Source organism: Lepisma saccharinum, chromosome 15 (genome assembly GCF_977018435.1).
Source record: "Lepisma saccharinum chromosome 15, izLepSacc3.1, whole genome shotgun sequence".
In the NCBI taxonomy this organism is placed as follows: Eukaryota; Metazoa; Arthropoda; class Insecta; order Zygentoma; family Lepismatidae; genus Lepisma; species Lepisma saccharinum.
In genome coordinates, this window is record NC_139243.1 from 40,454,537 (window position 1) to 40,482,267 (window position 27,731).

Below are 27,731 nucleotides of genomic sequence, written 5' to 3' on the forward strand. Positions count from 1 at the left end.
CCTCGAACACATGGAGTTGTGTCAGGCTGGTTACTTTGTTCCCGTGTAAGAAAATTAGTGGTATATACTTTGGGTGTAATATAATTCCACTACGTATCAGTGCCAGGGGTTTATGCAGAATTTTTCATTTATGTGTGCTGTTTAGAGGGGTGAAATTAGCATTGAATTCAAGCTGGAAGAGAGCGGAGCCTAAAACCAAAGGGGCCCAAGTTCCTTTTTGTAGTTTCTTCAATAATATTCATTTGGCTTTTTGAGTTCTGGAATAAATTTTTCATTCCAAATGATTTCATTATTCGGTAACAGTTTCATACATCGGAGACACATTTATTCATTTTTACAGAAGAAACTACTTACGGAAATGAGTTTCTCTAAGGTTTCCAACGTTAGTCGAGGTATTTTCTTTCATTGCGGCATCTATTTGACCGGGAAATCATGTCAGTGTTTCCAACCCCTTTTTTTAAACTATGCTTGCCTAAGCTAACCAAACCTAACCTAGCGACGCCAGGGGTCCCGGGTTCGAATCCCGGTCGGGCTTGGTTGTTTGTGAATGTCCATTCATCAATTTCATCATTTCATCACTCATCCCCATCTTCGCAGATTAAACTAAATCAAATCAAACCTAACCTAACCTTATTGGAATGGTTCGTGGGCCTATCCGTCAGCTACCCGTGCATAATGTACAATTTGCACACGTGATGGCTCCGGTACCCTTTTCTACACCCTCGATTTTTCGCACATTTCAAATATTCTCGTTACAAAAATTAGTTCTTCATAATAAACGTTGTTTCTAAATAGCGCGGAAAATAATTTTTTAGATCTACGTGCTACGAAACTTACGTTTTTTATGAAATTAAAATTACTTGCGTAACGTCAAAAAGGTTTTTCAGAACTTTATGATGGCGAATGATGCATTCATGTCACAGGTGCAAGTCTGAAGATTTCGGATGATCGATTGATGTCACAGGCGCACGTCTGATTTTCTTCTTTATCTTCTTATGATTGACTTGTGCAATAGGAACATTTGCGATCGCGATATGATATTTGTGTGATATATTGGCGGATTGGACATTTCAGACATTGGATTTCATTTATGCGACTTCAGAAATTGGAAATATTTTTTTTTTTTTGGCAACTGCATGCTGTAAAGTAGAGGGTTTTTTTTTTCTAAATGACTTGTGGGATGGGATAATTTGCGACTTCTAATTTTTATGATGGGAAGGGAGTGGATTTTGGTATTCTGTGGAAAAGGACAACAAGGACTTTCAACGTAGGAGTTACTTCATTTTTGGAATTACAAATTGAACTTCGACCAACAATTCAATACCTGACCTTGATAAAAAGAGGTAAGTTACCTTCTTTGGTTTAATTTTAGCCTTCATTTTTTGTATCTTCATGTGTCAATGCGGAAAACAGTGAGAAATAGTGTTGGGGGCAGGTGACTTCGGCCAATTTCTAACATGCCTTTAAAAGGGACTCTATAGATAAAGGCGGGGCCACGGTAACGGTAGGTGGCGGTAAGCCAATTACCCCAGGGGCGGAGCCCGGAACTGGTGGGAAATTTGGACTCAACAATTTCAAACGACAAAATCGCAACTTTAAACGGCTGTACAGTCGTAAATACTTCTTTCCGCGCTCCAATTTTTTTAAATTCACAAATTTTCAAAATTCGAGGGTGTAGAATAGGGTACCTGACCCCACATGATGAACATGATAGTAGTTATTTTTCGGTGAAGAAGGTTGCAAACCCTGATATTCGAAAACAAAAGAAGCGATATCAGGTAATTATGTGATAAGGACCGAACATTGATACTTACCTATTCTGCATTGCGGAAGCTTCTTTAAGGTGAGGTTATGCCTTTTTCCATAAAATAGTGTAAACTTTTCATATTACGAGTCATTATTTGTCTTCCTTATTCTGCTTGGGTAACAGACAATATGGCATGCACTCATCATGGATCATCGCTCGTCGTGCTTGTGTTTTGTCAATTGGGAGTGGGTATGCAGTGTTTCAACCTTCTTAACCGAAAAATACCTACTTTCGTGTTCATTATGTCATCACAAACCACTGACGGATAGCCCCAAAGAAACATTCATGATAGCCCCACAAACTAATGACGGATAGCCCCAAAAATTATTCACCATAGCCCCAAAAACCATTCACCATAGCCCCATAAACCATTCACGATAGCCCCACGGACCATTTTCGGCAAGGTTAGGTTAGGTAAGCATAGTTTAAAAAAAAAGAAGAAAAATTTTCGTAACAAAAAGGCACGTTTGGAAACACTGGCGAGACCGTGTGATTTTCAACGCTTGCGCCATCTGCAGGTACATAATGGAAACAACGGCATAATGTTGTCGCTTTACAGAAAATGCAAGTTCCTTACATAAAAAGTGATTATTTCTTGTTGTGCAGCATTGTATGGTGAAGTTTTCGGTTTCCGCGAAAGAAAATACCTTGAAGAAGTTTGACAATGCTAGAGAAACTGATTTCAGTAAGTAGTTTCTCCTGTAAATTTGAAGAAATCCATTCGGGCGATATCGCATATTTACCGCGATGTCATTCGCAAAGTAAGCGATATCGCACCGTTACGTGCGTTCGGTAGACCTTAGAAAAATGCATTATTTTAGTAGAAAAAGTGTTTTCATGTAAAAAGCAGAATGGCACCTTGAACTATGTTCCGCAATACACAATTGGTAAGTACGAACCATGCAAAACACAAAATATCCGATTTTAATGTGTGTCCGATCTATGAAACTGCTTCCAATTATTCACTGCAGAGTACATCACACAGGTATAAGAATGCACGCTCGTCACATGTTCGAATCCCGGTCTTCATCAATTCCATCATATATCACTCTTATCCTCATTTTCATAATAGCCAAATGTGGTAGAAAAGCGAAGTAAAATAAACCTAATCAACAACAACAAGAAATATGCACGTTCTCTTGCTCAAATAAATACATCCATAGTTTTGACTGTTAAGCTTACCCAATTGTTTTCATTAGAGGCCAAGAGATTAGTATAGTTAAATAAAACACTACTAAAACGAGAGTGAGAAAGAGGGAGCGTGAGCAAATATTTGTTATTTAATTATTATACAGGGTGATTGGTAATTCAACCTTTTCCTGGTAAGGAGTAATACTAGAGCACATTTGCAACAAATTTGACCCTATGCACCGGGGGTCGAAAATCAATGGGTTTCGAGTTATTGCAGTTTGTAGATTTTTGTGAAATATTCCGACTTGCGACCAAAAAACTAATAATTATGAAAAAACTACTACACCCTGGACACTTAATCGACACGTTGCTAACAGCTGACTATTGAGTGACTACTGGGGAAAAAATGCATACGTAACCGGGGGAGGCAATTTTAACAGGATTTGTAGTTTTTGTAACGGTTAATTCAGACAACCTGGAATCATGAGAATGGTAAATAAAACTGCAATAACTCGAAACCCATTGATTTTCAACCCCCGGTGCATAGGGTCAAATTTGTTGCAAATGTGCTCTAGTATTACCCCTTTCCAGGACTAGGTCGAATTAGCAATCACCCTGTATATTCCATATTTTTTTTTTAAAAAAAGGTAACAGTTCGATCTCGGCTGAACACATTTCCTCATTTTTACAGAAGAAACTACGGTAAAACAGTCAAAGCCGGGAATCGGATTTTTTCAAATTTACAGGAGATAGTACTTACGGAATTGAGTTTCTGTGTAATTTCGGAAGGTCGTAGAAGTGTTTTCTCACATTTTTCAATGTATGTTGCTTGTATTTTCATCCTTGAACCGGATGTTGCGAGCATCTGATGACATAATCCTCAGTAAGTGTTTCCAAACACACAGTTTTTTTCACTGTATTGCCCAACATAAAGCAACCTAATCTAACCTTACCGTGATAGTGCGTGGGGCTATCGTGAATGGTTTTTGGGGCTATTTGTGGATGGTCATACTATCCCGAATGGTTTTTGGGGCTATGCGAGAATGTTTCTGTTAAGAAGATTGAAACACTGCTTTGCCGTTTGTAACACAACCCTAGTCAAGATTTGCTCGCCATTTTGCCTGTTCAGGAAGCGAGAAAAGAATGAACAATAATTACTCAATATGTCGACAATAGATGCTAATTTCGTTAAAGAAAGCTAAATCCCTTGTTAAACGATCTTTCGCACTGCAGAATAAGTAAGTACGAATGTCAACAATTACAGAATAAAGGTGTTACAGCCGATTCTTTACGGAAATGAGTTTCTGTAGCGTTTTGAAAGTTCGTGGAGGTATTTTCTTTCATCGTGGAATCTCAAGTATTTTTCAAGAAAAACATCTCTCGGACGTACAATTGCCATTGTTTTTAATTGCTTCCTCTACGTGAACCGGATGTTGAATACGTTTGATAACGTAACCCCCTGTCAGTGCTTCCAACCACGCCGTTGTTTTGCAAGAATATGACGTGTCCAGGATGCGTCGTGAAGTTGTTGCCGGGTGTGGAAGATAAAGTCGATTTTTTAACTATGTCAACCTAACGTAACCTGTGCATGGAACCTTTTTTTTAAAACTATGTTAACCTAACCCATGCATGGATCGCAAGGAACTATGTTAACGTAACCTAACCTAACCTGTGCATGGATCTCGAGGTATTATCATAATTACGAACCCGGGGAAAAATACAAAATCTGTAACACGAAAGTAGGTATTTTTTGGTTAAAAAGGTTGGAAACCACTGCATACCCACTGATGATACACAATGATACTCAAACTGTGCCCGCCATATTGTGTGTTACGCAAGCAAAAAATGAAGAACAATAATTACAACAATGCAGAATAGGTAAGTACGAATGTTAAAAATGAGGAAGTAAACGAGCGAGAGGTGTTCGGCCGAGATCGAACAAGTAATAATAAAAAAAATAAAGCATAATCTTTTTGCACCTAATAAGTTCCCATTTCATAAATAATAAAACTACATCACATATTATGCATACACATTGTACAAATCCCCCCGAGTTCCTTAGAGGATTTACAATGGAATCAAGGGAAAACCAATCCCCTATCTGTTCCTATAGGATATAGACTGGAGCACCTTTCAACCATTACAGCGGAGGCCAAGGGAGGTAGAGGCAGAAATCTTCCCTTTCCCTTCCGTCGGCTGTTTGTACCTGGAACTGGTGAGGCGGAGGAAAAGCCAGCTAGAATATCTCCTTCCACCCTTGAGCACCGATCGCGAGAAGCACGTGAAAAACAGTGTTGCATAAGGACTGTGTCTGCAACAAGACAATAAATATTTGTGAGAAAGTATGTAAGATTGATTAATGTATCTCTGCTAGACTAGCTAGTCCTCAGTGCACGTTGTTTACTGTGGAGCTTTGTTGATTACTTTAAATTTTGTTCAATATATGCTTTTGTGGTTAAATTAGGCAGGTCAGGGTACATTCTCTTAGCATTAAAATAAAGTCCCTAAGTGTATTCTACTAAGGTTCCGATTTACTTCTACATTCATTCCCACTAGTCTACGATACTGTCACTTGTACATGGGAATTTCTCATGCTTGCGTAAGGTTAATTTTAAGTGTATTTTTTAAACATAAAAATCAAAAGTGATACGGCCAAGAAATTGTCGAAATTCTAAGAGAATTAAACCATCATGTGTAACCTGACAAAAACAAAGTATAATTATTTTCAGCACCAGCAACTGAATTTCAGCTGTAGCATGATCTTTATCTGTCCAAGTGCCAATTTTTTCATGGCCACTGCATTTTTTATGTAGTAAGGTATATAGGTAGCACCATGCCATGAAGGCACATTTAGGGGATGTGGGTTTAGGACCCCACACATTTTCAATCTCAGCTCTTTTGGGGGTGATGTGATCAGCACTATCTTCCATCTGCCTTTATCCCCCAAGGTTGCCCCAGGTACCCATTGATTTAAGGCTGGACAAACCCCATAACCACTTTATGCAGGGACAAGGCCAGAAAAATTCCAACCTTAGATCACTCACCCTGGAAACTGAACCCAGGTCTCCCACGTGGCAGTCAAATGCCGTACCGACTAGAATGTGAGTGATTTGATTTACTTTACTTTGCTTTTTGTTCCACTTTTGGCTAATTTCTGAAGATGGGGATGAGTGATGATATGATTAAATTGATGAATGGACACTCACAAACATTCATGCCCAGGACTGAATTCAAAGGCCTGGCATCGTAGCACGATGTGCTAATCACTCCGTCAGGCGGGCTGGTCCTTACCGACTAGACTGCTGTGGTATTTTACGTGGTTTGATTTATAATTATGTCTGTTAATGCATACTTCAGAGGTTTCGTGACTACTTACTGCACGTTTTCTGGAGAACAATTTTTCCCTTCCATGTGCTTCTGTCTGAATGTTTGCAAGCAGCCATTCATTTACTGTTGTCTTAGATACAGGCTGCTGCTACCATCTTATTTCACGTGCGTGGGATGTGAAGGAGTATTATTTCACTCCTAAATGTTTTGTTATGTTAGTGAGGTCTAGGCTCTTGGTATTAATAAGATATTCTGAAATCCTTTCATTGTTAGATTAGGGGGTCAGCTTTAGGTCTCCTAGAGTAGAATAATGCCCCTAAATTCTTTAAACATCTTGATCTGGCCTTGAGTACAAAACTTCCTTGGAGCCTCGCATGATAATCTGCAAATAATTGACGAAAGTTCGGCAGGGGGAAAAAAACTACATTCCATCTTAGTATTTCACAAATTCTGTATTACATCCAAAACTAGGTGTAGCTAGGATGACTCCTAAAAATCCCATTCCTGTCTACATTTAGTGTAATTTTACATTTTACATGCATATAATGTACATTTTATTCCTCTGATGCAGAAATGGAACCCATATTATCCATGTAAACAAAACCAAACTAAAAGTTTCACTACTCACATGGTTGCAAATTGACTGTACGTATATGTACAAAAAAATCCTTTGAATAATATTCTATCACAGTGGTTCGCCAAGTGTGGGCTGCAGTGGGGTGTAGCACCATGGCTAGCTTACAGGGGTGCCTCAAAATGTTCCAATATTTTCACTGAAATGAGACTTCCAAATATGTGCTTATTAGTACTTTTTACATGTAAAATGTTTCTGAATTTGAAATATGTGTTTATTTTTTAACTTAAGGCAAGGAACCTAACTACACTGAGTGTTGCGAGTGCTAGATAGGCTTACATTCTGACTTGGGCACCACAAAAAAATCTCGAGATACCAAGGGTGGCATGAAACGAAAAAGTTTGGGAACCCCTGTTCCATCACACAGTCTTCATTTCATTGGTCCAAGAGTTTTAAACACCTCAACTACAGATGGGGAACAAAATAATACGAACACCTGTGAAATTAGAGAAAATCTATTAATATGGGGTTGAACCACCCTGTGACTGAAGTACACTCTGTATGCAACATGGGATGGACGCGTAGAGGTCATGCACAATGTTTAAGGGAATATTGAGCCATTCTTCCTCCAGAGCAGTCTCCAATTCCGAAAGTGTGGCTGGAGGCGGACCTCGAGCATGCAGTTTGGACTCCAAATATCCCCACAAATGTTCTATAATGTTCAAGTCAGGAGACTGGGGGCCATTCAAGATGTCCTACTTCAACGTCATGTTCTTCAAACCATGTTTGAACAGACCCAGCAGTGTGGATAGGAGCGTTGTCATCTTGAAAGAGCGGCCGTTCCCCAGGAAATAAAGTCTGGACAAATGGATGGAGATGATCCCCTAGAATGCTCCGATACTGATAGGCGTTGATTTTCCCATGCAGAAAAACAAGTGGTCCCACACCGTGCCAAGATATCGCACCCCATACCATAATGGACCCACCTCCATGCTTCACAGTCGGCAAGAGGCAGTCAGGATGAAACACATCTTGGGGCATTCTCCACACATAAACGCAACCAGTGGTCTGAAATAACGTGAATATTGATTCATCAGACCAGATGACTTGTTGCCACTGCTGTGTGGAACAACTTCTGTGAGCTCTGCACCATTGGCCTCGCTTGACAGCATTACGTGATGTCACCAAGAGCTTACGAATTGCCACTCTGCCATGAATGCTTGCAGCATGGAGTTCCCTTTTGACAGTTTTGGTTGAAATGGGGTCCTGGAGATGCCTGTTCATTTCAGATGTTACCTTGGATAACGATTGCTTGCCCTTTTGTGCCACTATGCACTTCAACACCCTCCTATCCCGATCAGCAAGCTTTGTCTTTTGTCCACTGTTGTGCTTTGAAGACACCATCTTACCTTGTGTTGTGTACGCTGTCATAACGGCTGATACTGTACTCCTTGCACCCCCACAAGGTTTGCGGTTTCCGTCACCGTGGCTCCAGCTGAACGTGCTCCAACAATCATGCCTCTTTGAAACTCTGTTAAGTCTGGCATTGCAGCGTCTCTTGAGAGCGTACGATAGACGAATGCACCACAAATGACTGCTGTTGACAGACTAATACCTTCCCCATCATGGCCACTAGGTGGCAGACTTCAGTGCCAGGTGGTGCTGCTCAGGGAGGTGCAGTCTGGCGTTTGGAAAAGATCAGAACCATTCGTGAACCTCCATGGATGACGTCAGCCATGGGACATCTCAAAGACGAGCACTAGCAACGGTATAGGAATTCACACTTCTTCCATGTTTTTGAAAATAAATTTGTTCTAAAAATCGAATGAATGTTCTGGCATGGGTGTATATGTATAGAGCAGACTATATCTAGTAAACTGTGTCTGTCGCTGAAGGTTAACTATCATCTATCAATAGAATTAACATGCAATGAAAAGCAGGAAAGCCGGTTCGGGGGTGGAGCACTGGTTTATTCAGAATTTTCTATTTAAGGGGAGTTAGTATGAGGGTGAAAAGGTATACTTAGAACCAAAATGACCACAAATTTGCCCTTTTTAAAAAAAATGTGTAGGGTGTTAGGGCAGAGTTGGTGGATAAATCACTGGGGCCGAGACATTACAACTTCATGTTTCATAATCCAAAGTTGCAGAAAAGCGATGCTACATACCAAAATGTAAATACAAACGAGAGAGAAAATGTACTACCCTGCATAAGTTAAAATGAATCGATAAATGTGAGTTGCCATGTCCAGGAAAGAAGCATTAAACAAGATGGTAGGAAATAGATAAAAGTTCACACACTGCGCACATGTAGCAGACATAAATAATCCAAACACTATTGTTATTTCACTTCACACTCTGTTCACGCTTGATTTAAGACCCTGGATAGATGAATTTTTATATCCCGTGAAGTGTCAACACACACAAAATATTGAGTACATGTTCCTCATTTGTTCTCAAAGTCAAATATACATTAATGTAAACTAGATCACAAGCTTTCCCCTCCAAAGACAGTCCTGCCTGACTACAGGTTGGCATTAATTAGACAACAACCATTATTTATCTTTCTTGACCTGACTTCGATTTTGTTTGATTTTCAAATTTAAATGTCTGATGTAAATGTATGTCCGAGTTTTGACAAAGACGATCTATAATTTCCTTCTTTATCATAGGAAACCTGGAAAGTAATAATGTCCTCATTGTTCCCATTACTCAACATTTCCTTCTTATATTGCCAGGAGGATAGTATACGAGGAAACAAAATGAATTTTCCATTTGCTTAACGATTGAAAATTTTTCAGTAGGTTTATACATGTAGGTGTAAGCTTTTCTTGTGCTAATGCACTTACAATATCACTTCTCAACAACAGTTTTGGTCTGCTTTTGTGACTAACAAAGGAGGTTATCTAAGTGTCACCCTCCGATTTCCATGAAACTTGGCAGGTGTATAGAGGGGCCCAAAGGAAGAAATACGTGTTTTTTTGTTTCAGCTAAAAAACTATTTTTGGGAGCAAACCCCCCCTCAAATGTCAAGATGAGGACAAATTGAAGTGGGGATCTGACACCTGGGTCCCCCTCCGATTTCCATGAAACTTTGCAGGTATATAGAGGGGCCCAAAGGAAGAAATACGTGTTCTTCTGTTTCAGCTAAAAAACTGTTTTAGAGGGCAAACCTACCCCCCTCAAATGTCAAGATGAGGATATATTGAAGTGGGGATCTGACCCCGAAACCAAGTAAATATGGCATAGGAAGAACACACACATATAATTGGAACACACACAGCACAGAGCTGTGTTTGCCAGTTATACGCACTCCATATCTCAAGTGTCCCATTTGTGTATCTGCCAGTACAATCCTACAGTTCTGTGCTGTGTGTGTTCCAGTTATATGTGCATGTTCTTTCTATGCGATATTTACGTAGTTTCGGGGTCAGATCCCCACTTCAATTTGTCCTCATCTTGACATGGGGGGGGGGGGGGTGCCCTCTAAAATAGTTTTTTAGCCAAAACAAAAAAAACACGTATTTCTTCCTTTGGGTCCCTCTATACATCTACCAAGTTTCAGTTTCATGGAAATCGGAGGGGGACACTTAGATAACCTCCCTAAGAAGACATTCAATTTGGTTGCAGGAAAACACTGGTCAAAGAATTTCCCTTACTTTCTTAGTCACGTTGAAAGCAGATTGCTTTGATTTGTGAAGTTTTAGTAACTGTTGCTAATTTGTAAATTCTTCACTTTATGTACGTAATAAATGATTGCATTGTTTATTTACTTTGTTTACTTTTTCGCACTTTCATCCTGTAGGGTCTGCAGTTTCTTTATTTGTTCTTCAGCACATTTTAATTTCTTTTTCAGAGTTTCCAACTCACTATCTTGTTGGAGATTGGGTGTATTGAGTATATTTCCAGTACTCAAAGTCTCTAATTATGTGCCATGCAAATTCTTTTGCGAGAAGATAACTCTTCAAGTATTTCCACTGCTCGCTTTCGAATCTGATGTTTATTGGCACGTTCACTCACTTCGATGAATTATGTAATTTGGCTGTTGCACACTACAATTCACCACACAACCAGGCAAATTTAAACTTGGCGGTCTACAGGTAATGCTCAGCAGTTCTGCTTTTAAGTTTCGTTCGTAATCGGCATCCAGCTGTTTTGGTGTTAACAGGATCTAATCTCTTACACTTTGAAAACCACATTTGCACATAATCGGATCATTTGGGAACGAAAAATAGCTTACACCTACTGTATTTTTGCCGCCCCCTGTGGTGGAGTGGTTAGCACATCGCTCTACGATGCCAGAGATCCCGGGTTCGAAACGTGGCTTGGGCATGGATATTTGTGAGTGTCAATTCATCAATTTCATCATGTCATCACTCATCCCCATCTTCGCAAATTAGCCAAAAGTGGCACAAAAAGCGAAATGCACAAATGCAGATCCTATAACAAGCGGAAAGGTCAGTGACAGAGTCACCCCTGTCCCATGAGTGACGTCAGGGTTGGGACCGCCCACGACCCACTTTTTTCAGCTTCGGGAGGGAAAACTGCACTACTTTGTCAACTATATTATATACTTACTTTGGTGCTGCTGTACTGCTGGTGTGAAATGTTGCATACTTTTTCACAGGTGTTCGTATTATTTTGTCCCCCATCTGTATGTCACTGATACATTTGATCACATAAGAAAAATGCTCCTTCATTGCTAGAAACTTTAATCGACTTGAAAATGCTTCATCTTTTCTTTTTCGGGAGTATAATATTGTATATTAACCTGCGATCGGTCATGGGTGCATGCCTCACTCACTTACAATTTAATAAAGTGTCATTTAACAATATTTAAAATATTGGCCTGCAGCACACAACTACCAACTTTTAGAGTACCACTAGAAGTGCAACAAATTAATTTCGAAAAAGTAAAATTTTAATTTGAAATTCTTATACAATTAACATTTTTTCATAGGTTAATGTTTTCCTTAACATTTGTGACTTGTGTTTGTAGTTGTATGTATTTCGAGCATGAGCAAGTGAATGGCAAATGTAAACTACTTAGCACCTGAAATTAAATATTATTGTAGAAATATATATATGTGTGTGTGTCATTTAATGTGTGTGTGTGGGGGAGGGGGGGTGAGAAATGGTAACATGTGAGGTTCAAATAGAGAAAACATCTGCTTATACCCTTGAATTTTTGGAAAGTTCACCTCGAACCAGGAATTATACTTGAATTTTATCACGGTCCAAGATAGAGTGGCCACCCTGAATAACAGATGTGAATGTAGTTAGAAAAGTGAGGATGTGCAATATATAATACTGGAATGACCAAAATATAATAGGAATAGAAATATACAAAGCTTTGTGTAATTTAAAAATACAGTTTACAGTAAATTTTACAAGTTTGGTAGGGAATCCAGATGTTCAACTGTAACAATTGCAAAGAGAAATGTGTATATTTTTGTCTCAAGACAAAATATAAAGGAGAACATTTAGTTTGCAATATCTACTTTTGAGGTAGATAACTATATAAAAAAAAGAAAAAAAGAGAGAGGCTAACAAGTTTCTTCTTTCTGGATATGTGATTGACTTCTTCTTCTATTTGGCTAACATGCTTCTTTCTGGATATGTGAAAGACTTCCTCTTCTATCGATTAATCGGCTGGTTAAGAGGCTTCTTCTATCAATTGGCTAATAGACTTCATCTTCTATCAATTGGTTAATAGGCTTCTTCTACTAATCAATATACTTATTCTTCCATTCGTTAGTAGACTTCTTCTATTACTCAATATACTTATTCTTCTATAAACTTCTTCTTCTATTGATCAATATACTTATTCTTAACTTCTTCTATTATTTAATACACTTCTTCCATTTGTCAATAGGCTTCTTCTTCTATTAATTAATAGTATTAGTCTTCTTCTTCTATTAGTTGATAAATGAAATTTTCTATTGGTTAATAGACTACTTCTACTAATCGATAGTCTTCTTCTTCTACTAATCAATATACTTATTCTTTTATTCGTTAGTATACTTCTTCTTCTAGTAATCAATATGCTTATTCTTCTATAAACTACTACTTCTACTAGTCGATAATCTTCTTCTGCTAATCAATACACTTATTCTTCTATTGATGAAATCATGCCTTTCATATATTTATTCTTCTAGTAAATATATATCTTATTTACAAAGGCACCTCTATCCAAAATTCCTTCATCTATTAGACATTGGATTGATTCCCATATCTTCCCTGCTACATTTCCCTTCTTTTTGCGCTTTATGAAAGACAACAATAATTCGAACCAATATTTTGCTGCGCAATAGCCTAATACAAGCAGAAAAAAGGGGATGAATCGAAGGGTGCTGTGTGTCCTGCGCTCGACCTCGACCCAGGGCAGCAATATGTGTGCTGCAATGGAAATGCTTGGGGGCTTCCACTGAGTTGGCGCTGCACTGGAGAAAACAACCAAAAAGGTCTAGTGGGAAAACTCTTTACCATTAAGACGGTAGAGATATAAAATTGTAATCGCTTTTTAACTTCATTAATCTTTACATACAATCACATATGCTGCACGTGTCGATCATTTCTTTATCTCGCCTTTATCCATCTCCATTGTTTATCTCAGTTCATAAATTTATGTAAGCAAAATTAATTTCAGTTCACCAAACAATTTCATTCAATTCGCGTGCGCATTGTTACTATAATCTACAATCCTAATATTTCTTCCGTGTGCTGCCATCTATGATTCCATATTTCAATCATTGGTGAATGGTTTACATGTGTTGGTACGTAACAAATTTCTTGCCTTTTTCAAGGAAAACAGGGTTATTAATGAGCCACAAAGTACAACATTGCTGGATATAGGAAGCTGCAGACTTCATGTTCTTGATGGTGCTTTCAAATCATCTTTTCAGAGTTCTGGTTGGAACATGGTGGTATTCTTAAGAGCAGTGTACAATTTATTTATAAATTTTCCAGCTCTTGAGAGCAGATTTCACGAGAATTACAGGATCAAAAGTTTTGTCCAATTCAGTTGTTAGACAATGGAAGTGGGATGAAAAAAGCAAAGCACAGTACCTTTTACCATTTCTGAAAACCTATGCTGACAGAGTTCCTGGCACCAAGGAACAACCAAGGTGTGAAAGCTTTAAAACTATTAAGTCACAAGTGAGGAATCCTCTGTTACCAATTCTCTTTCAGACTTCTTTCTTGCAGCTGATATAGAACCCTTTCTTGTCAGGTTTCAGTCTGATTCACCAATGGTGCCTTTCCTTTATGAACATTTGCTCAAGCTACTGAAATCCCTTATGTCCAGGTTTATAAAGAAGTCCATTCTGCTTGAAGCTGTAAGTTCTGAAGATCTTTTGAAACTAAATCTAACTGATCCAGAATGTGTGTGTTCTGCAAAAGAAGTTTACATTGGATTTGCAACCTGGGCAGCATTTAGATCCGTGAAACTATCTGACATTCAGGTATTACATTTTCGTGAAGATTGTCTGAAAATATTACAATGTTTGTGTAAGAAGATATGTATGAGATCACCATTGAAATATAGGCTCTCATATGGTGCAGCATATGTCTCTCCAGCATCTGTTTTTGGTTGAAAAGTAGGCGAAGACCAAGTAAATGTGGCATTACAAGCCCAAGTTGAAAAGTGCCATTTTTCTGACTTATGTAGTAATGACAGTGTGATTTCAATAGTGAAAAATTTTTACATTGCTGTTAATCGGCTGGATCAGATCTGGATGACAGTTCTTGAAGACTGTAACAACAGTGCCTTTATACTGTTTGTCCAGAAGATTTTAATGCTTTGCCATGGAAATGCTTCTGCTGAGCACAGTTTCTCTGTAAATAAGTGATGCCTTGTGGATAATCTTGATGAGGACTCACTTATTGCCCAATGATGTATACATGATGCAATTGTAAGTTATGGAGGGTTGAAAAAGTCCCTATGACAAAATCTTTAATTCATGCAGCAAGGAATGCAAATGGAAAGTGAAGGAAGCATGATACAACAAAAACTCAGACTTATTTAGAAGAGAGGAAAAGAAGTATGGCAGAACTGAAAGAACTGAGTACAAAGAAAGCTAAAATCCTTGAGAGATCTGCAAAGGAAATCCAAGAATTTGATGAAAAGATGAAAGCATTAAAGAAGAAAATAGTGTAGTTGTTTTTTTTTTGAGTAATGTGTTATTTTGCATTTATTTTAAAGGAAGAAAACTATTATACAAAATTACATTCAGTTTATAAACATATATATTATTTTTCTTGTGGCTACTGAATTGTTATGGAAATAAATTGACTCCAAAAAATTGGTAAAATAATTATTTTATAATGTTTGGGTGGATCGGATGGCTATAAGGATTGAAGGGAGGCCATCAATAATTTCACATAATGTGATAATGAAAGCTTGATAGTATATTGATAAATTCCCATAAATATACAGGTACAAGAGGGTAAAGTATGCTTTGTGGTGAAATGATTAATCTGATGTACTACAGTTTACGGTTTTAAACTTGAATGTGACTAAGTGTGAATTTTCATCAAAGTGCTCTGATTTTCTTACATATATCACCTTTGACTGGGTGCCAAAACTTTGTGGTTGGGGCAAGGACAGTTAATTTTTTCTTGGTAGATAAGAGATAGCATTAAGAGATGATACTGGTGGGGCAAAAAGTAGGGGGCAATCCCCCCATACACTCCCCTAATCAGTGCTACTGTACATACATGTTCATGTACATTAATTGCCCTAATGACTTGGTCTGGAAATTTTTTTGTTCCTTGTCTGGAAAACCTGGAAAAGTCAGGGAATTTTGTTTTCACAAAATAGTAGACACCCTGAATATGCTCCTATGACCTAAAATATTACAAAATATGCACTTTAATTTGAAAAATATGCTTTTATAACTAGACTGTTTCAAACCTCAATATCTAACTTATGCCGAAATATTTTCATATACATACTATTTTTACTTCACTTTATGGACCCTGATGAGTTGAAATGCAGAATGAATACTTTCAGTAAATTTTCAATTAAAAATTAAAAAGAGTTTGCTGCAGTCAAAGAAAACCCCTCAAGTGAACATGGGAGTAAGAACAAATCCACTTGGAAAATGACTGTATATTTCTTGAAAAAGCAAAAATATGCTGAATATGACCGAAAATCCATCAAAATATGCTTTATCACATAGAAATGGCCAAATATGCCAAAATATACCCTTAAAAAGCACCTTAATTCAATTAGTTTCTTCACAAAGTGAATTTCTATATATTTAGGAAACATGTCACCCTTACCAAAAAAAAAAATGTGTAAGTCATAAAAATCCTAGCCCTAGTGATCAGCATCCTGCATGGCTGCCTTTACCCTCCAGGGTTGCCCCCAGGTACAGATTTATACGAGTGCTGGGTGAACCTCAGACCCATGCAGAAACAGGAAAATGACTGGCAAATGTCCTTGTGCAGATTACCTGACATGAGATAAGCCTAGGTCTTCCGAGTGATAGCCAAATGCTCTACGAACTGAGCTACGGTGGCTCTTGGTAGAGGACTAAAACTTTAATAAATACCCAGTATTTACCAAAATTTTATTTAGCTACCCAGTGTCTAAATACCCATGTCCCAACCCTACCCTACTTATGACTTCAGTTTTCTTCATTCTAGGTTACAGAGGATGACAGTTTGCCAATATTTGTGTGCTATCCATGCATAGACAAGCTAGAGAATCTTCCAGGACTTCCATAACATGTCTTCTGAATCGAAAAACCTTCTGAATGAAATCCCATCATCTGCAGAAGAGAAGCAGAGGGGGGAGATGGGCATTGAGGTAAAGTTAATTTTTTACACTTGAAGTAGTTGTGGCTTGCTAAAAAATATACTCAAATCTTATTTGCTCTTGGGGTGGTGATAGATGTATTTCTAAGGAATAAAAAGTATTATTTTTACACCTGCTGTTACTAATAATGGAATCATATATACTTGAAGAACCACTGTGAAACGGATATATAATTATCAGGGTTCTTGTGAATAACATTGTGTTTCATATTACACTATTCTCTCCTGTTTTGCACAGCGAATTAATTTTGTGTGTGGCGTGGACCTCATTGTAAAACTAGTTTAAAATACATGAGGAATGGAATATATCTAACCAGAACAAGATATTGCCATGTTTAAAAATGTATTTAAAATTCAATTGAGTTATGTAATGTCAGGGTTCGCCAAGGTGGGCCCAACCCCCCAAAAAAGTGTTTTTTTTAGAAAAAAAAAAAAATTTTAAAACCCAGTGGGTTTTTTCATTAACTTTGGCATTTCAATGATTTCTGAAATGTAGGAACGTCATAGAGGTGTATATTAATGAAGATTGCATTTCAGATTCTTATGCAATCACGACTGTCATTATAACTTGAGATTACTTTTGCTATCTAAAATGCACAACACTTGTAAAATTGATATGAAGTAGAACTAATTATCAGAGCTCAGTACACTAATACAAACGTTTAATCTTTATTAAGAAATTACATAGGCCTATATTAAGCTGTAGATGTAAGCTGTAAGTAAAGCTGTAAGTAAAGCTGTAAGTCACTCAACTCAGATCTGAGGTCAGTTTCTCTGTAACTACTATCGTTGAGGTGCTAGCGTGAATTTTTAAATGAAGAAATCTACGTAAATAAAAATATGTTGCTTTCAGTTGCCATGTGAAATATATTCTAATAAAAAAGTCACTGAACTCACATCTGAAGTCAGTTTCTTTCGATCTACTATCGGGCAATACTATGTATACTATCTATACTATTGCTATTTTATTATGCTTGTGACTGAAGATAATAGTACACACCTGCAATTGCTCTCTTGATGCTTCTGACAAAAGTCGTAATGTATCTTGTATCGTAATATATCCATTATTGATCCAACATCTGCTAATATCAATTCTAACATACAAACTTGATCTCCACAGAGGCACAGAGGTAACCAGGAAATCATAAGAGAATAAAGGATAAAAAATAAATATTACTATGGTTTAGCAGTTTGTTGTGGTCTGCTAGTTGGTGTGCCGGGCGGAGAAGTGCAGTGGGTAGGTTGAGCAGCAATTACAAATGTGAATTATATTACATGTATTCACATTTTATTTATAAAAGCTCGACAAAACCCAATTAAACCCAACAAAACCCAATTAAACCTGAAAAAACCTGATTAATACCCCCCACAAAAACAATTTAACCCAAAAAGAAATGGTTGGGTTTTTTCAAACCCTGCGTAATGTGCAAGAGTTGCATGTGTTCATTATATTTTACCATACATTCTTGATAAATGTATGTGTTAATGCACTCATCATAATAAATTAGTAATAAAAGCCATACCTAGAGTGGGTAATAAAAAAACACCACATTCAAGTCTTCATTCTTATAACATGAGTGTCCATCAGGAACTTTGTAAAATTGGGAGGTTGAAAGGCTAATTTGTAAGACAAATGTAGTTTTTCTTTATATGATGATCATGATGCTTTGTCTGCCGGAAGGCAGGTCTTTTGACCAGAAGGTCGCTGGGCAAGGTGAACACATGGTGGTTTGCCATTGCCTTCCATGGGATGAGGATGAAATGGACATTTACAAATAACCATGCACCCCAGCGGCGTATACTCTGGGTCACCTAGGTAATCGGAGATGACCCGGCTATATTTTTTTAAAAAGTTGTTTTTTATTTCTTCGCAATATTCTTCCGAACCAATCTTTGAATCACATATTTCTTTGCTTCCAGCGCGCGAATGTTTTCAACCGTTTGCCGCGGAATGTCCGTGAGGCTTTTTCTCCAGCTGGTGGAATCTGGTGACGTCAGGGTGAGATTCCACCGGCTCCCTTTAAAACCCTTGACGGGAGGGGAAGGAAACACTGCTTCTCAGGCGCGGTTATTCCGTGGCAAGGGTAAGCTCATTCTGGAAAGAGTCCATCGGTCGCACTCTCCACCCCAGAGCCTTTGCCGTTCCCTTGGCTGGCACCCTCTTCTGCCATTCTTCCCCGATGGCCTTTGTATCGTAGGAGCTGTGTTGTTTACGACAGGGAAATTTATCAGGAAACAGGTTTTGGGTTCACAAATTACGTACTGAAAAGGAAAGAAGAGAAAATACATCTGAAAATGCGCGAGAAACAGAGAAATCTGAACAACATTTGCGAACCAATTCTGTGAAAATTCTCATTTTACGTTTGCTTCTGTCTTCCTGATCTCTGCTATTTCAACAGATATTGTCAAAGGAAAAAAAAACTATTACACCGACCTCCATTGCGGAGTGTTAGCACAGCTCCCTACGACACCAGAGCTCCAGGGTTCGAATACCGGTCTAGGCATGGGTGTTCTTTGTAAATGTTCCTTCATCAATGTCATATCATCACTCGTAGTGATTAGCCAAAAGTGGCAGAAAAGCGACGTCAAATAACAGTTTAATCAATCGATTAATGAAGTAATTAAACTATTTATATGCTTACTTTTTTCATTTTAAAATGCGTGATTACTTTCTTTGTAGCCTTCAAAACCAGTTAGAGTACTTCTTTCACAGAAATGAATAATTTTTAAAAGGGAAAGCTAAACAAAAAAAAAGGTAAAGTGTTTCCCTGTGCATAGCACCACGCCATGCAGGCGTATAGGGGGTGTGGGGGTAACGCCCCACACTTGCTTGATCCGGTCATGAGTGGGGGTGATGTGATCAGCATCACGCCCCTGACCGCCTTTACCCCCCAGGGTTTCCCCCAGGTACCCATGTTATTCGACGCTGGGTGGCTATCAGAAATAAATTATATATATATGTACACATATATTAGGTAATTTAAGTTGCTTTTCCCCCCTCTTTAGATTAACAATGATCATAATGATAAAAGATGTTTGAATGTAAAATATATAAACAAAAAACGCAATGATTCCAACTTATAGAACCTCGCGCATCGCAGGGAATATAAAGCTGGGAAAGGGAATTTTTCAACATCCATAGGGAATTTAATTCTGTGTCAAGCAGGAAGGAACCACAATAGAAGATTGGCGCAGGGAATTGAATGCGTGTTGTAGCGATTCGAGAATTTAATATTTGTTTAGCTGTTAGTGGTTTAGTATGTGTGCTAGTGCTGTGTTCACTGAAGTTAAAGGCAATGAATGGATATAATGCAATATTTGCGTGCGAAAATATTTGGAACGGGATCTTTTCCGGAGAAATTTCAAATAGTTAATGTAGGTAGGTCAGTAGCATCTCTTGTACCATAGATCTTGAACTTAAACTTCCGTGTATAAAAACAAAAATCGGGAATGCACGAGTGACTGGGTACTGGGGTAACTTGAATTTTACACTTAAATTAATATTGAGGGTTTTTATTTCACTACCGCATTCCTTTCATATTCTTTGTTACAGGTTTTTTCTTATAGATTTATTATATTCTCTTGTTTTATCATTTGAAATTCTAAACGTAGATTAACTGCAAGTGCAATCACAACAATTATTCGACAGTGGTCGCAACAATAAGGTAAAATTTTTCACACATATATTCATAAATCCTGTATGGATGTTGAGGTAAATTTGCAGGGAGACTTCAGGAGTGGGTGGATGAATCAAGTGTCGGAGATTACCCACTAGTTAAAACCAGCATACGCCACTGATGCACCCGGGACCCCTAGCGTCGCAGCACGATGTGCTAACCACTTGGTCATGTGGTCCGGCTTTTTTATTTTTTTTATTTTATGTATATATATATATATGTATATGTATATATATAAAAACACAGGAATAGGATCAGAAAAGGTGTCAGAAGGGCGGATAAATACAAATAATGAAGGAGACTGTAAACACTTACCACACGAAGAGAAATAATTCTATATTTCGCGATCTGAGTCGCATTTTCAAGATAGAAGGAAAAAGATCGGCGAAACTTGGAGAAGAGGCACAGAATACTGACCATAGCGTCTCTACAATCAGTGTTGCCAGAAACAGTTGATAGATAACAAAAAGTACTTTAACCAGTGTTTACTGTAAGGTGGGTGGGTAGTTTCGGGGAGGAGAGGAAAGAGTTACTGGTTGGCTAGGTTGAGTCCAGGGGGTATAGTGGCATGCAAGCTTGCTATATAGGCCCTTTCCCATCGCTTGCGGAAAGATGTGTCGGGGGGGGGGGGGGGGGGTAAAAGATGGATGATGGAGTTGGGAGTGGGGTATGTTGGTGTAGAGGGAAGTGACATCGATGGTGGCAAGGATGGTATTTGGGGGCAATGGTGGAAGGGTGCTGATTTTCTAGAGGACTTTCACAAGAGGCTGGAGATGGGAGTCAACAAAGGCTGAGATTCTTTCTGTGGGTGAGTTATAGCTGGACACAATGGGTTTACCAGGGTTGCCAGGTTTGTGAATTTTGGGCAATAGATAGAATCTATTGTGTCCAGCTATAACTCACCCACAGAAAGAATCTCAGCCTTTGTTGACTCCCATCTCCAGCCTCTTGTGAAAGCTCTGCCCTCCTACCTCCGTGACACCAACCACTTCCTCCAGAAAATCAGCACCCTTCCACCATTGCCCCCAAATACCATCCTTGCCACCATGGATGTTACTTCCCTCTACACCAACATACCCCACTCCCATGGCCTCTGCTCCATAGAATTCTACCTCAATAGCAGACCCAAACCTCACAACCCCATCACCAACTTCCTGACCCACCTAGCCCACCTTGTCCTCACTTGTAACAATTTCACCTTTGAAAACCAAAATTTCTTACAGATCCGAGGTACAGCCATGGGTACCAGAATCGCCCCATCCTATTCAAACCTCTTCATGGGCAAACTTGAGCAAGAGTTTTTGGCTACCCAACCCCTCCAACCCCTCCTCTGGCTCCGCTTCATCGACGACATCTTCATGCTCTGGACACATGGAGAACCATCCGTGTCAGCTTTCCTGGACCAAGTTAACCACTTCCGTTCCCTAAAATTCACCTGGATGCACTCCCCCAACCAGATCACCTTCCTGGATGTGGATGTGCACATCGAGGGAGGACACCTGACTACCTCCATCCACATAAAACCCACCAACCACATGCAATACCTACACTTCTCCAGCTCCCACCCGTTCCACACCAAAAAAGCCATTCCGTTCTCTCTGGCCCTCAGGGGACAGCGCCTGAACACTTCACCCACCTCCCGCCAGAATTATAACCTCCGCCTACACCAGGCCCTGGTAAACCGTGGATATCCCTCGAGCCTGGTCACCAAGCAAATATCGCGAGCTGCCTCACACACCACTATCACCAAGAAACCTGCTGCCACCAACCCACCTGCACTCATCACCCAATATCATCCCCACCTCAACAAAATCAGGCACACACTACACTCTCTTCTCCCAATTCTCCACAGTGATCCTGAAACCAAAAACATATTTCCCGACAAACCCAGAGTGGTTTTCAAATGCCCCCCCCCCCCCCAACCTCCAAAACATCCTGGTCCACAACACTTCTTCACCACACATCCAACACCCCCCCTGCCCATAAATGCAACCGCCCAGGTGCAAGACCTGCCCCATCCTCATTACCTCTCACACCCTCCAGGTGCGCACGGCCACTGACAAATTTACCCTCCATCCCAAGGGGACCTGCCATGCCTCAAACCTAATCTACATCCTCACCTGCAACATATGTGATGATTTTTACCTGGGGGAAACATCTACTGCCCTCAACCTCTGCATCAATAACCACCGCTCCTCCACCCACAACCTGGACTTCACTGTCGCTGTCCACACCAACCACCACAACATTCCTTTCAATGACTGCTTCCAGGTAGCGATCATCCATCTCCTACCCCAACCAGCCAACACCTCTGTTCGCAAAAGATGGGAGAGGGCCTATATATCGGCCATGAGTGCAACCACTCCACCTGGCCTGAACAAGGCCAAACAGTAATGTTCCTACCTTAAACCACCTGATCCCAACCTCCCAACATACCTATCCATCCTTTCCTCCCGACCCATCCCGCCCATTCACAGTTTCCGACGAGCGTGGTGACGAAACAGTGTTTTTCTCGTTCTACGCACCGCTTCTTCTTTGATGGGGACCTGGCAACTCTGCAGGGCCCCAACTTCCGGTTCCATCTCTTTCTCCTCGCACCAATGATGCTATGAAGTTAGCAAAAATTTTGAATTTTTCTACTGTCCGGTGAGTGTTTCCTTTTACCTTCTTTGATTTTTATATATATATATATATATATATATATATATTAGGGTGTTTCATTTTGTAAGGCAAAAAATAAATTGTAAAATTTTTGCAGACTTTGCTTACGCCCCGAGTCTCAGTGATGTAAAAGATATATATGCCAAATTTCAAGAAGATTGGATAATATTTAGAGGTTGCACACACTGATCAGTTTTGTAAAAGTAGGCAAAAAATACGATTTTTCAATGTTAATTACTTTTATTGGGAAAACTAGAAATCACAAACTTAAAATATTATTAAAACTAGACACTAAGATTAATAGGTAATATGATAGGCAAAACATGTGTTATATTAATCAACTTTGAACGATGCAATCCCTTCTTTTGTTCGCTTGGTGACGACTTTTCTGTGATGCTCGACTACCCTCAACAAGAATTGTTTTTCTTGTTCGTCCATGACCGATTCGTTAAACTTTTTATCAGAGCAATTCCTCTTTCTGCGATATCATTGACCACCTTAACAGCGTTCACATGGCTTGTTAGAAAATCACTGCAGTATTCTGTCACGTCGTGGATCCCAAAGAATTCAAAGAACGTCTTTGTTTTATTAGTAACGAAATGGCTCAGGTCTTTTCCTTCAAAAACTAGGTTTTTACCCTCTAATCGTTTCATTTCCTTTTTCTTTGTAGGTTTGGTTTCTAAATTTTTAGTCATATTTTTCTTAGCCTGAGTAGTACGTTCGTCCAAAAAAGCCAATCCTACGTTTGTTTCTGACAGATACCAAAGGTGTCTCTTAGCAACTGTGAGAGCACTTTTTTTGACGTATGCATCTGGGTAAGTGCTCAGAAGCTGTATCATATCCAAATCATTCTTTGGAGCCCATCGACTTACAATTGCCTCGTGCCAATGAGGCTGACAAAATGTGCAACCCGTTTCATTCCTTTCAATTCTCGTAGAGGAATATTCAACTGTTTAGTGAAGAGGTCAAATTTAAGTGCATATATTGCCTTTGCCATCACCTTTCTTGATGCAGAGCCCCTGGGATCCTGAAACTGAAGTCGTTTTGAGACCAACCTCCTAGGTACAGGAATGAGAGTTGTAATAACTCTTTGTAGTCTTCTCTTGGATGACTTCCATTTTTTAGGACATTTTGGATGTAGTTAACCATTTTCACTCATTGTTCTTCTAGAAAGCCTTGAACGGGACTTTCTTTATCCAGCATTGTCTTATATGACTTCTTATCAAGTGAAGCCCACAGACTTTGGAACTTCCGAAAAATCTGGATGTCAGGACCACTTGATGGTACGCCACAACACTCCTCAAACACTCCTTTCAATATTAGTTCATGGGTGTGATGACGGCAAGCCAACCACAGCAATGTTCGTCCGAATTCCCTTTCAATTCTGGTACATGCCCCTTGGATCAGTCCTGTATTAGATGCTGTAGTATCAAAACACATACCGATGATATTGTCACGTATCCCAAATCGGTCCACTTCCCGAATAACTACTTCAGCCATCTGCTCACCAGTGCTTTTCAGGGCAACAGGTATGCCAAGAAAATGCAAAAAATCTTTGCCAGTCACTAGAACTGCAACTCTATCTTCCAAAGTTTTGACACTCCCATGGGCAACTGAGGGCAACAGTTTACTATCCCAATGCAAGACCAAATGAGGAGGATTTTCAAAGAGTGACACTTCGATTTTCTTTGCCATTTTACTTCCATTGATCGCCCGAGCTCGGTAAACGGTAGCTGGAGATACGGAAATTTTTGAAACATCATGGCAAAGGCTCTTTGCAGTTGCTATAAATGAAGTACTTGCTTGTCGAATAGAAAGCTATTCTCGATCCCAAGTAGACGTTAGTGTCTGATCAAGAGGTTTTAATCTAGGACTTGAACGTAATTTTTTCGTTGCTGGAGTCGAAAACTCGGCCTCTTTGTCTCTAGGCGCTGATGATGATTACTTCCAGTATAACTGTCTTATTGATTTCAGCGATAGCTTTGTAATGTTTATTCTTATATGAATCATTTTTGTCTTTTTTTGTACACTTAGTTCTTATTTTCGAGGCGAAAACCTTGTCTACTCCACTCATTGACAAACTCATACGATCTTCTCTTTGTGACCTAAGAAATTCTTTATCTTCTTGTGATACGCTAGTCATGTCCATCACATTTTGCCTGGAAATGTCAAATAACTCGACGAGATCACCTTTCCAAATCTGCCATTTCACATTTGCTTTATCCGTGTTTCTCGATTTCTCTTTACCCAGATTTTGGTATTCTTTGTACAGCTTCTGTATACCAGCACGGATATTCTACTCCGTCTTAACAGGTATATTTGCTTTCCTCCACACTTCCTGTAGTTTAGTACTGGTAGATTTAGCAGCATCCGAACGTGTTTCTTTCATTTCCTTGTAATGGTAAATAAAAATTAAAAGTACTTGTTCCTTTGAAGGGAGCCGAGCTCCTAAAAACTCACCACGAGGCACCTTTTCTAGCAGCCAAATTCCTCTTTTGGTTCCCATTTTAAAGTTCAATTACCTGCAAAAGATGAAAGAAATACATGAGAAGCCCATTAGTACAAATCACTTCAATATTAGAAATTTCACTACTTTGAGATAAAAGGGATCAATGTGTGCAACCCCTAAATATTATCCAATCTTCTTGAAATTTGGCATATATATCTTTTACATCACTGAGACTCGAGGCGTAAGCAAAGTCATATGAAAATCACATCTTTGGAAAAATGAAACACCCTAATATATATATATATATATATATATATATATATATATATATATATATATATATATATAATAACAACAATAACAACATTCCTGATGGAAAGCTCTGTTTAGAAGATCAAAACACTGCATTTTATCTTTTAATAACCAGTCCTAGAAGGTATTTTATAGCTATTGTATATTTTACATAACAAAATCTGATCACATACACTGGAACCCCAATTTTAAGTTTCTCTTATTTATTTTTTTCCCCCAACTTTAGTCTAGCTCTTTAGCTACTGCCCCCTGAGGAATATTTATTCTAATATACACTGTAAGTGCAATTACTGTTTTGCATTTTCTGTCTTGGAGCACCATGAAATATTCAGATACAGCATGGACAAAATGGACCAAAAAAATATTTACCACTGTTATATTAGATTGCTCCATTGGAACATGCGGATTGTCTTCTGTATTATTACAAGTATTCTGCCTATCTGTCCTCCTCCATGGCTGTGCTTTCTAAGGCACCTTGCTTTTAATGGCAGCTGCTGGATGGCATGGGTTCGATCCTGGGTTTAGTTGCCGGTGGCAACCCACCATCGTGAGGAAATTGGCGAGCTACCAGTGAGTAGCGTAATCCGGTCTCGAAATCTCCTATAACGGCTGGGGTCTGACGTGCTGACCCCACGTCATCCCATTACCGGTTGAAGAACTCCACACCTGTAGGTCGGATTGTGGAGGGAGATAGGCCAAGGCCCTTCAAGGGCTGTTGTGCTACAGATTATTATTATTATTATTCTGCCTGTCTATTCAAGTCTCTGCCCATCCGTCTTTTTACAGAAACCATAGTGCATGTCGTGATCTAGTAGGTATGATATCTGACTACCATGAGGGAGATCCAGGTTCGATCCCCGGGTGGATGATCTGAGGTCAGAATTTTTCCATCCTTGTCCATGCATAAAGCACCTCTGAGGTTCACCCAGCCTTAAATAAATAAGTACCTGGGCTAAAGGCAGCTGGAGAATGGTGCTGATTACATCATTTCCATAGTGAACCAAGATCGAGAATGTGTGTAGCTCTATTCCCCACATCCCCTTCCCCTAAATGTGCCTTAATGGCACTATGCAATATGCATGGGAGACTTTACCATAGTGCACACCATATTTGACATTCAAAAGAGGTGCTACATCTGGTTATAGCCAATTTTCTTTGCCCCTGTATCCACTAGGGTGTATCAAACCTCATATCCCCTTTTTTTATAAAGTCTAAGGCATAGGGTGTGCAGAAGTTTGTGTGGTGATTTTTTTAATGACCTGTGAGTTAAATAAGAAAATCTGATTAATTTTTTTTACAAGAAGTAAGAAAAATACATTTAAATTATGGATCATAATTTTAATCCACACTGCTTGCGATTGTGTTTCAGAAGGCTTCTGCATCCTGGTCTGATGATTGTGAAGAAAATTTGGCTGCTCCAGTGTCTGGCACAGGTTTCTCTCCTGTGGAAGTGCTCATAAAGTCTGAAACAGAAAGTGCTGATCCATTAGTTTGTGAACAAACATCTCTGGAGAATGTGTGGCTTCCGGATGAGTTGTGTGTCAAGACTGAAACAGAATCATTCGAGGAGCCTCCTGATGTTGATATTTCTGTTGACATCAAACCATCTAATCAGTGTATACAGGATGCTTCTGGTGACATCAAACCATCTAATCAATGCATACAGGATGCTTCTGTTGACAGCAAACTGTCTAGTGAGTACATGGAAGAAACTTCAGTTTGTAAAGTGGAAAGTGTGAGTGATGATAGTTTCATTCAATTTGAAGGCAGAATTCAGGAAGTTCCTAGTGGGCAAAATGTTCCTAAAAGTGAAGGATTTTATCCATGTGATTATGGACAACTTGTTATAAGAATGCCAACTGAGGACAGTGACAATGGTGAATTAATTTTAAGTGAAGATAAAGACATGAAGTATACTGTAGAGAATCCTGATGAGGTGGAAGGTGAAGTGGCAGATCCTGGAGAAAGGTAG

At 39.1% G+C, this 27,731-nt stretch overlaps 1 protein-coding gene across 1 annotated transcript; it reads left to right on the forward strand.

The window, feature by feature from the left end:
• Positions 1-27,731, forward strand: LOC145999461 (uncharacterized). The gene is made up of 3 exons (XM_083136423.1): positions 1-45; positions 16,490-16,652; positions 27,129-27,731. Exons 2-3 carry the CDS (start codon positions 16,572-16,574, stop codon positions 27,729-27,731), a joined length of 684 nt encoding a protein of 227 aa, XP_082992549.1. The 5' UTR covers positions 1-45; positions 16,490-16,571.